The 11,873-nt window shown below is 41.1% G+C and overlaps 1 protein-coding gene across 3 annotated transcripts in view; it reads left to right on the top strand.

Annotated features, from left to right (window-relative positions):
• Positions 1 to 1,731: 1,731 nt before the first annotated feature.
• The window catches only part of LOC128695860 (solute carrier family 12 member 9), a 63,683-nt gene continuing 53,541 nt past the window's right edge, over positions 1,732 to 11,873 (top strand). For all 3 annotated transcript variants that reach the window (XM_053786758.2, XM_053786756.2, XM_053786757.2), the window contains exons 1-3: positions 1,732 to 1,979; positions 5,682 to 5,856; positions 8,927 to 9,061. In XM_053786758.2, the coding sequence (XP_053642733.1) occupies positions 1,890 to 1,979; positions 5,682 to 5,856; positions 8,927 to 9,061 (400 nt within the window). In that variant the 5' untranslated portion in view covers positions 1,732 to 1,889. The remainder of the gene's footprint in view (positions 1,980 to 5,681; positions 5,857 to 8,926; positions 9,062 to 11,873) is intronic.

The raw sequence follows: 11,873 nt of genomic DNA, 5'->3' as shown, positions 1-11,873 counted from the left end.
GTCTGTGCCTTCGTATAAATTTCTTTCAGTATTTTGTATTTCGTTATCATATCACCCTTAGTCCTTCAGTCCTCTGTCATCAAGATTATCTTCTATAGTCTCTCCTCATAGCTATATACCCTTAGCTTCGGGAGTAGTCTTGTTGCAAACCTTTGCACTTTTTCAAGTTTCTTGACATGCTTCATCTGGTGTGGGTTACATACTGGTGCTGCGTACTTCAAGATGGGCCTGACGCCTCTGACAGCTAATGCTACATTAGCCAGACGCACATTTGCTGAAGATCTTATTTGGTTGATGTTCACCTGAGGCGATATGCTCGGTACTATGCTCACCCCAAGGTCCTTCTTCCTTCCATGCCTCTACTTCGTTTCTGGTCTTCTTTTGCCCTTCCTGATTTTCATAACTTTGCATTAAAGAGTATGTATATATGTATATATTGAACTGTGGCTGCAGAGGTTGTCTTAACTCATGTACATATGTTTATGTATGTACTGTATGTACAAGGTATACAAGCCCCTTGTTACTCAAAGCATTTCAGGTAAATTAAGTCAATTTTGTCCCAGGATGCAACCCACACCAGTCGATTGACACCCAGGTACCCATTTTACTGATGGGTGAACATGGACAACCGGTGTAAGGAAACACATCCGATGTTTTCACCCCTCCGCCGGGAATCGAACCCGGACCCTCATCGTGTGAAGCGAGAGCTTTAGACACCAGGCCACGTTCACATGTACGTAAGTATATACGTACGTACGTAGGTAAGTATGCGCGGCTTTACCCTAGTGGAACGGACCTTGATGTGACGAGGACAGAGCAAAAATACAAAATAACCTGTAATTACTAGTGAGAGAAGGTCGGTGCATGGCAGTAACAGAGAGAGAGAGAGAGAGAGAGAGAGAGAGAGAGAGAGAGAGAGAGAGAGAGAGAGAGAGAGAGAGAAAGAGAGAAAGAGAGAGTTATGTTTGTTAATCACATGGTCACTCATGCATTTAGTGTCACACAGGTTAACCTGTATGGGCGCTGGAGTGGACTACACACGTTTACACGGCCTACCTACACTTAACATACATATTACAGGAGATAAGATTGATCTGAAGTGTGACATTTCCTCTCGACACTAGGGATGACATAGCCACTCATGGATAGTAGCCATTGTCGCTTTATTTCATTTTTTTTTTTTTCAGCGGACAGGTTCCAAAAATTATGTACATTACAGTGAGTCATTTTCATTGAATGTGTTTATCTTAACTTTCATTATTTAATAATGAATACATCCTGATTACAAAAGCCATATTTTCTAATTATTAAACCCTTTAACGTTTTTTTTTAGCGTAATATCACGTGCGTATCAATTTCTTTAATATTATATAGTCAATAATTTACTATTCTTGTTGATAAAACTATTATGTAGAATTTCAGCGTAAATATAGGTTACATTTTCATAAAAACCTTGCCAAAATGTTGTACCAAACATTTCGAAAAAATACATTAAATTGAGAAATTTCTACTCCTGTAGCCACCTCGAGCAGTACTACCAGACTCCAACTCTCTCCATTAAATGCTAAATTTACAATAGCAACTCAATGGAACTAAAATTTGCCATATATGGAAAATAGCACAGAGAATTTAATCCACGTAGCAAAATTATTAATAATAAAATTGAAGTGTGTGTAGAATATTAAAGTTATTTTGTTATGGTGGCGGTGGTAGCTGTGGTTGGCTTTGCCTTGTGTTGTCATTAGTGGAGGAGGAAACAGTTGGTGTTGTTGGTGGTGGTGATGGTGGAGGTGCCTTCCTGCCCTTCTCCCTCACGCTCTAACTCCTGATTACTGCTCTGGGTAGCGGGGAGACATTATTCTTGGTTGTGGTGGAGGGTTGGTGTCAGAATGGCCGCCGGGGAAGCGTCAATTAACAGCACCAACGCTGAGTTCGGGGGCACAGGAGAAGCAGAAGCAGTGGTGGGCGTGAGTAAAAAAGTGAGTCACTAGGTCCCTCGTAAGTTTATTTATTTAGGCACAGGTACACATAGGTACAGTTATCATACGTATTGTAAGTTACCGAGGATAACCTGAAATAGGTCGGATAAAGGGAGTTAATTGGGGTTCTTGTTAATCATTAGGGGTCCCCAAGGTTCGTCTACTACAACCCACGCTAATTGTTGCAACATGTTTTAACCTCTGGCCTGCCAGGTTCTTCTCTCTGGCCTGCCAGGTTCTTCTCTCTCTGGCCTGCCAGGTTCTTCTCTCTGGTCTGTCAGGTTCTTCTCTCTCTGGTCTGCCAGGTTCTTCTCTCTGGTCTGCCAGGTTCTTCTCTCTCTGGCCTGCCAGGTTCTTCTCTCTCTGGCCTGCCAGGTTCTTCTCTCTCTGGCCTGCCAGGTTCTTCTCTCTCTGGCCTGCCAGGTTCTTCTCTCTGGCCTGCCAGGTTCTTCTCTCTGGCCTGCCAGGTTCTTCTCTCTGGCCTGCCAGATTCTTCTCTCTGGCCTGCCAGGTTCTTCTCTCTCTGGCCTGCCAGGTTCTTCTCTCTCTGGCCTGCCAGGTTCTTCTCTCTGGCCTGCCAGGTTCTCTCTGGCCTGCCAGGCTCTTCTCTCTCTGGCCTGCCAGGTTGTTCTCTCTCTGGCCTGCCAGGTTCTTCTCTCTCTGGCCTGCCAGGCTCTTCTCTCTGTGGCCTGCCAGGTTCTTCTCTCTCTGGGCTGCCGGGTTCTTCTCTCTGGCCTGCCAGGTTCTCTCTCTGGCCTGCCAGGCTCTTCTCTCTCTGGCCTGCCAGGCTCTTCTCTCTCTGGCCTGCCAGGTTCTTCTCTCTGTGGCCTGCCAGGTTCTTCTCTCTGGCCTGCCAGGTTCTTCTCTCTCTGGCCTGCCAGGTTCTTCTCTCTGGCCTGCCAGGTTCTTCTCTCTCTGGCCTGCCAGGTTCTTCTCTCTCTGGCCTGCCAGGTTCTTCTCTCTGGCCTGACAGGTTCTTCTCTCTGGCCTGACAGGTTCTTCTCTCTCTGGCCTGCCAGGTTCTTCTCTCTGGTCTGCCAGGTTCTTCTCTCTGGTCTGCCAGGTTCTTCTCTCTGGCCTGCCAGGTTCTTCTCTCTGGCCTGCCAGGTTCTTCTCTCTGGCCTGCCAGGTTCTTCTCTCTGGCCTGCCAGGTTCTTCTCTCTCTGGCCTGCCAGGTTCTTCTCTCTCTGGCCTGCCAGGTTCTTCTCTCTCTGGCCTGCCAGGTTCTTCTCTCTCTGGCCTGCCAGGCTCTTCTCTCTCTGGCCTGCCAGGCTCTTCTCTCTCTGGCCTGCCAGGCTCTTCTCTCTCTGGCCTGCCAGGCTCTTCTCTCTCTGGCCTGCCAGGCTCTTCTCTCTCTGGCCTGCCAGGCTCTTCTCTCTCTGGCCTGCCAGGCTCTTCTCTCTCTGGCCTGCCAGGTTCTTCTTTCTGGCCTGCCAGGCTCTTCTCTCTCTGGCCTGCCAGGCTCTTCTCTCTCTGGCCTGCCAGGCTCTTCTCTCTCTGGCCTGCCAGGCTCTTCTCTCTCTGGCCTGCCAGGCTCTTCTCTCTCTGGCCTACCAGGCTCTTCTCTCTCTGGCCTGCCACTCTCTTCTCTCTGACCTGCCAGGCTCTTCTCTCTCTGGCCTGCCAGGCTCTTCTCTCTCTTGCCTGCCAGGCTCTTCTCTCTGGTCTGCCAGGCTCTTCTCTCTGGCCTGCCAGGTTCTTCTCTTTGGTCTGCCAGGCTCTTCTCTCTGGTCTGCCAGGTTCTTCTCTCTGGCCTGCCAGGTTCTTCTCTCTGGCCTGCCAGGTTCTTCTCTCTGGCCTGCCAGGTTTTTCTCTCTGGCCTGCCAGGCTCTTCTCTCTGGTCTGCCAGGTTCTTCTCTCTGGCCTGCCAGGTTCTTCTCTCTGGCCTGCCAGGTTCTTCTCTCTGGCCTGCCAGGTTTTTCTCTCTGGCCTGCCAGGCTCTTCTCTCTGGTCTGCCAGGTTCTTCTCTCTGGCCTGCCAGGTTCTTCTCTCTGGCCTGCCAGGTTCTTTTCTCTCTGATATTTTATATTGGTATATATTATTTTTTTCTTTAGTGCACAAAGATTATCATAATGTATACAGTAGTATCCTATTTAAGCCAAGAAATGAACACTATCCTTAGGATAATTAAAAATTAGTAGTGTAAATGGGGGTCATTAGGTGTCCCAGTTGCCTGGTGGCTGAAGCTCTTGCTTCACACACGGAGAGCCCGGGTTCGATTCCCGGCGGGGTGGAAACATTTCGACGTGTTTCCTTACACCTGTTGTCATGTTCACCTAGCAGCAAATAGGTACTTGAGTGTTAATCAGCTGGTGTGGGTCGCATCCTGGGGACAAGATTTAGGACCCCAATGGAAATAAGACAGACAGTCCTCAATGATGCATTGACTTTCTTGGGTTATCCTGGGTGGCTGACCCTCCGGGGTTAAAAATCCGAAGAAAATCTTATCTTATCTTGTCCTGAATGGCATTTTGCTATCCAGTTTTTATAATAATTAGCGTTTGAATTTTACTTGTGGACGTTCAGGTGCACAACTTAAGAACATCAAATTAAATAAAGCTTTTTGAGAATTTTTAGTATTATTCTGTTCTGCCAAATGAATTCTAGGGAAACCGGGAAGCTTTAGCATGATTTAGAAAGGTTAAATTAGCCAGGAAAGCAGCAGATTCACTTCTAAGTCTACAAATGTAATGGCTTAATATCACACAAAGAAAACATCAGAAACAGATGATGTGGTAGAAAAGAATTACGAGCTAAGCATCTTAATGCAGTATACTGTATAACTCGATCAACCTAAATGCAAAAAAGACACCTGGTTAACAGAAATCTTAAGCCAAGGCAGCTGTACATTGTCTTTACAATAATGCTAATCTCTGCCTTTGTTTTGTATCCAATACAGTATGATAGTCCTCCCGTATCCACAGTGGATGTATTCCAAGACCTACCATGGATACTAGTGAACTCTGTATATAAGTCATTTTTCCTTTACATACATACCTGTGATAAAATTTAATTGATAAATTAAGCAAAAAAATAAGTCTAAGAATTAACACTTTTTCACTGATGGGAAGCATTTCACTGCTTCTCTTAGGCTTTGAAGAACTGCCAGCATCACTATTGCACCTTGGGGCCATTATTAAGCAAAATTAAGGTTTTTTATTTTGGGGGGGGGGGCATAGTAAACCATGGATAACTGAAACTATGGATAATAATAGAAGTACATGTATACATAATAGAAGTCCTGAAGTTGTATTTAGTAATAATGGTAGAATTACCAACAAAATGTTAGGTAAGAGGACACAGATGCAACAAACGCAACCTTTTATTATGGCAACATTTCATTCTTTGGGAGTTTTAAAATGTCCCAATAGAATGTTGCACTAGCTGCATGTGCCCTCTTACCTAATAAGTTGTATACACTCTACATTCTGTATATCTTTGGCAAGACCACATTTTGATTATACACATCTGGTCTTCGCATTATAGAATGGATATAAATTCACTAAAAAATATACAGGGGGATGACAATCTACTGTATTGAGAATATTAGCCATAATTATTGATTAAAATCTTGTAATCTTAGTCATAGAATAAGGGAGGATATGATGGAAGTGCCGAACCTCTACTATTATCAGTGCCTCTGTCAACTAGTTATGTATTTATTAAATAATTTTACTCAGTAATCCTTGATTTTTTTTTCAGGAGAGAGCACCTTTGTTAACACAGCGTAAATTGTTTCGAAGCTTAAGTGGACGAGACATTAGCAGTACCAGTTCTGAGGAAAATAATGACTCGGGTCGCACGCTTGGCACCTTTGAAGGAGTGTTTGCTCCTGTTTGTCTTTCTCAGTTCAGTGCATTGCTCTTCCTTCGTGTTGGTTAGTATTCATACTAATAGTTTTCTTTCTGTATCATAGAGTTAATTTGGTTATATAAATTTTTACACAATGCTTGACCTCTTAAAACATAACCAGGAAAGCATACTGACTTTCTCTAGTATACAGATTCCTTTATGTGATGGATGCATTCCTGGCTCACAGTACATAAAGCAAAATTGCATAAAGTAAATCCTAGATTTTGCAAATTCTGCTTTCCTTGAATATTTACCAAAAGAACATTGAGCTACCACACATCACATAAGAGCAACTTTATACCACATATAATGAATTACTGGTAGAATTGGGGTCACCCCATATAATAAATTTGTGTAAAATGAAACTGTATAAAGCAGCCTCTATACGTATTAATTACTGTACATACTGGTGAATAAGAGACATGTGCAACACTTGGATTTTTTTATTATGCAGACATTTTGCCAACCATTGGCTTCATCAATCCAGTTTAGAGAAGAAACAGTGGAAGACTTTAGATATTTTGTGGTGATCAGTCCCTCAGTGTAACTAATAATTCATCTTGCATTTAACAGTATCTTTATACTTTTTCTTTTGTGTCAATAATAGCAGTTATTATTATTATTATTTTTTTTATTTTTTTTATTATCACACTGGCCGATTCCCACCAAGGCAGGGTGGCCCGAAAAAGAAAAACTTTCACCATCATTCACTCCATCACTGTCTTGCCAGAAGGGTGCTTTACACTACAGTTTTTAAACTGCAACATTAACACCCCTCCTTCAGAGTGCAGGCACTGTACTTCCCATCTCCAGGACTCAAGTCCGGCCTGCCGGTTTCCCTGAATCCCTTCATAAATGTTACTTTGCTCACACTCCAACAGCACGTCAAGTATTAAAAACCATTTGTCTCCATTCACTCCTATCAAACACGCTCATGCATGCCTCCTGGAAGTCCAAGCCCCTCGCACACAAAACCTCCTTTACCCCCTCCCTCCAACCTTTCCTAGGCCGACCCCTACCCCGCCTTCCTTCCACTACAGACTGATACACTCTTGAAGTCATTCTGTTTCGCTCCATTCTCTCTACATGTCCGAACCACCTCAACAACCCTTCCTCAGCCCTCTGGACAACAGTTTTGGTAATCCCGCACCTCCTCCTAACTTCCAAACTACAAATTCTCTGCATTATATTCACACCACACATTGCCCTCAGACATGACATCTCCACTGCCTCCAGCCTTCTCCTCGCTGCAACATTCATCACCCACGCTTCACACCCATATAAGAGCGTTGGTAAAACTATACTCTCATACATTCCCCTCTTTGCCTCCAAGGACAAAGTTCTTTGTCTCCACAGACTCCTAAGTGCACCACTCACTCTTTTTCCCTCATCAATTCTATGATTCACCTCATCTTTCATAGACCCATCCGCTGACACGTCCACTCCCAAATATCTGAATACGTTCACCTCCTCCATACTCTCTCCCTCCAATCTGATATTCAATCTTTCATCACCTAATCTTTTTGTTATCCTCATAACCTTACTCTTTCCTGTATTCACCTTTAATTTTCTTCTTTTGCACACCCTACCAAATTCATCCACCAATCTCTGCAACTTCTCTTCAGAATCTCCCAAGAGCACAGTGTCATCAGCAAAGAGCAGCTGTGACAACTCCCACTTTGTGTGTGATTCTTTATCTTTTAACTCCACGCCTCTTGCCAAGACCCTCGCATTTACTTCTCTTACAACCCCATCTATAAATATATTAAACAACCACGGTGACATCACACATCCTTGTCTAAGGCCTACTTTTACTGGGAAAAAATTTCCCTCTTTCCTACATACTCTAACTTGAGCCTCACTATCCTCGTAAAAACTCTTCACTGCTTTCAGTAACCTACCTCCTACACCATACACTTGCAACATCTGCCACATTGCCCCCCTATCCACCCTGTCATACGCCTTTTCCAAATCCATAAATGCCACAAAGACCTCTTTAGCCTTATCTAAATACTGTTCACTTATATGTTTCACTGTAAACACCTGGTCCACACACCCCCTACCTTTCCTAAAGCCTCCTTGTTCATCTGCTATCCTATTCTCCGTCTTACTCTTAATTCTTTCAATTATAACTCTACCATACACTTTACCAGGTACACTCAACAGACTTATCCCCCTATAATTTTTGCACTCTCTTTTATCCCCTTTGCCTTTATACAAAGGAACTATGCATGCTCTCTGCCAATCCCTAGGTACCTTACCCTCTTCCATACATTTATTAAATAATTGCACCAACCACTCCAAAACTATATCCCCACCTGCTTTTAACATTTCTATCTTTATCCCATCAATCCCGGCTGCCTTACCCCCTTTCATTTTACCTACTGCCTCACGAACTTCCCCCACACTCACAACTGGCTCTTCCTCACTCCTACAAGATGTTATTCCTCCTTGCCCTATACACGAAATCACAGCTTCCCTATCTTCATCAACATTTAACAATTCCTCAAAATATTCCCTCCATCTTCCCAATACCTCTAACTCTCCATTTAATAACTCTCCTCTCCTATTTTTAACTGACAAATCCATTTGTTCCCTAGGCTTTCTTAACTTGTTAATCTCACTCCAAAACTTTTTCTTATTTTCAACAAAATTTGTTGATAACATCTCACCCACTCTCTCATTATTATTATTATTATTATTATTATTATTATTATTATTATTATTATTACTCTTTATTATTATTTTTATTTTAACACGCTGGTCGTCTCTCACCTAGGCAGGGTGACCAAAAAAAAAAAATTCACCATCATTCACACTATTATTATTTTTATTAATTTATTAAATGACTGATGCTCGTTAAAGACTATTTAATTGACAGTTTCACAATACAAGGGCTAGTTGACTCGATATACTCATGCAGCTGCTATATTGCACTTACAATTTTATGTGAAACTATAGTGAACTGTTTTGATTTTTGAAGTACACTGTAATTTAATATCATGATGCACATAAATTGTGCAAGACCAGTCAACTTTTTATATTAAGGATTTGTGTGCCAATCTTTTACTGATATTTTATTTTGTTTTGTACAGGATTCATCATTGGTAACTTGGGCCTTCTGGCATCTTGTGGCTCACTGTCGCTTGCCTACATGATCTTACTCTTCACCATCCTCTCAGTTTGTGCCATATCTACAAATGGTGCTGTTGAAGGAGGCGGGGCATATTGTATCCCTTTTATATTTTCACATTTGTACCTTTCTTTTGGCCTCCAGGGAAGTTCCTTGATGCTGGTGAGGGGCTCTTGATCTAAGGAATTGGACCAATACTCCATTTTATTGAATCAAGCCTGAATGCTTTCCATTCCTCCAGGCATTGTATGACCCCTATGGGTTTAGTGCTCCCCCATGAATGTAATGATCATGTGCATTTCTTTTGCAGCTGTTCTTGCGTATAGTATGTATTGTAGGTTGAAACTGAAACATTAATTCAATTGTCTTTCTAAATATATTTATAGTGCAAATTAATTGAATGCAGTAGGGCCCTACTTATGCAGCAGGTCAGGTTCCAGACTACTGCCATAAAGTGGAAATTGCTGTAAAGTGGAACACCCTTTTTTTCCACTTGTAAATGCATATAAATACTAGATAACAAGTTTACTCAACGTATATTAAGTTAGCAATAGAACTAGGCATAAAAAAACAAAAAAATAAAATACACATGTAGTACACTCATTACTTACCTTAAAATAAAATAAAATACACATGTAGTACACTCATTACTTACCTTAAAATATTGTAGTCTTAATGTAGGGTGAGATGAGTAATATTTATTGTAGGAAATCAAGTGTGGTAGGTATGGTAGCCAGCCAGGCTACCATACCTATCATATCAGGCCACTCCACCCACACATAATATACTACGACATTTAAGGCATCTCTGCAATAAAATGCATATGCAGTTCACTCATTACTTACCTCAAAATATTTGTAGTCTTAACCCTTTCAGGGTCCACAGGCCCTCTCAGAGACTTGTTCTCAGGGTCCCCCAAATTTGAAAAAAAAAAAATGATTTTTCTCATGAAAAGATACAGAATCTTTTCCTGATCATAATGACACCAAGAGTATGAAATTTGATGGAAAACTTACAGAATTATGCTCTCGCGAAGTTAGCAGTCTCGACGATGTTTATGCATCGGCGATTTTGCTCACTTTGAGCCCTATTGTCAGCTAATTCCAATGTACTAGTCGACAAAAATCATAACTATCTCGCTAGAACTCCATTTTTTCTATCGAATGAGTACAAGAAACCACCAATTTACTGATTTCAACTATCCAATACAGTGGTCAGAATTTAGCAATTTTGCCAATTTCACACAAATTTCAAAAGATGCCAATTTCCAAATAGGGTCCAGAATAAACAAGAAAGACATTCCTGGCACTAAAATAACATTTCCTCTGTTCATTAGTCACATCCCCAGGTCCCTCTTACATTTCTTTTGCTTTCCACTTCGAATTTTTATTCTCACAAAATAAAAATAAGATTTACTGTTATGCAGACTACTGCATTAGTGTAGAAATGGTATAAATAATATCGGCGCAATTGTGAAAGAATATTAGATTCACCAGTTGACGTGTATTGGACGCTTAGCATGATTTATTTACTTTTGAACTTTGGTAAAAATTGAACATTTCTGCTACTTTGAACTCAATTTCAAGGTACTTTTCATTGTAAAACCAGTCAAAATCATCTCAATTTCTGTAATATGTCTTTCGTTCTATACAATGAGACCAGGAAAACTAGAATACAACAATAGATACCATACGAAAATATAGTGCAAAGTCGTTGTTTTAATCCAAAAACAGTCAGTTTTTTTTTTCTCATTACGCACTGTGTGCTGCAGGATTTTTTTTATACTGTGCACACTGACCACATAGACCCATTCTTTCATATGTAGGCCTACCAGCTTTCTCTCACTAGATTTGAAGGCGCTAGAATTTATGCATACTAGTATGTCATGGACACTGGCGCGTAAGCTGTACTAGTGTGGCCGAAACCCTGCAAGGGTTAATGTAGGGTCAAAGGTGAGTAAATGAAATAAAACGAATAAACAAGAGAGAGAGAATGAGTACATGAGAGAGGACAGACAGAGTTATGTAAACAAACCAGGCGAACGTGTTTGGTTTTGGTTCAGTAATTAAGTAAATAAGTAAGTTTATTCAGGTATACACAAATACAGTTACATAGATTATCATACATAGCAGCATATGTGTAGAGAACCTGGGATAACCCAAAAAAGCCAGACAAAGTGACTTATTTCCATTGAGGTTCATACGTTTGTATTATACCATAATACAAACACTACATTGTGTACAAATTGTCTCCACATTGATACAGTAGAAGGAGCAACACTCCCATTCTCATGTAACACCATTTTTAGAAGTAATGACGCTCTGAGTGAAAGCATATGAAAAGAAAATTTTCTAGTTACCCCAGTAATATTATAGTGTACACATTTTCTCTGATGTTGGACTAGAGAAAACGTTATTTTTTCTGTCACTCCTACAAGTCGCTTGGCTACCACATCTCATGTTTGTGTTAATTTATTCTACTGTGGGGTGTATTTATCATGTTTATATGTTACGTAGTGTGTTTATTATATAATTTTGAAAAAATATCGTAGATGGATTAATGAAAATGTGTATATTAACTTAATATACGACATTTAATATGCCTCGGTGATTGTTATTATTCTTTCTTCTTTCAACGCACCAGCCGCATCCCATTGTGGTTGGGTGGCCCAAGATAAAAAAATGAAAGTTTCTCTTTTTACATTTAGTAACATATACAGGAGAAAGGGTTATGAGCCCCTTGCTCCCACCATTTTAGTCGCCTCTTATGACATGCATAGCTTATGGAGGAAGAATTCTATGCTACTTCCCCATGGAGAGTATTATTAATATCATTATTAACATAGCATCTCAAGACATAAGACATTCTTACTGATTTTAATGTGTACCTGCATGCCAGCACAGTGTGTA

Source organism: Cherax quadricarinatus, chromosome 41, assembly GCF_038502225.1.
Source record: "Cherax quadricarinatus isolate ZL_2023a chromosome 41, ASM3850222v1, whole genome shotgun sequence".
Taxonomy (NCBI): domain Eukaryota; kingdom Metazoa; phylum Arthropoda; class Malacostraca; order Decapoda; family Parastacidae; genus Cherax; species Cherax quadricarinatus.
The sequence above is the reverse complement of the archived record's forward strand: the minus strand, read 5'-3'. Positions and strand labels throughout refer to the sequence as shown.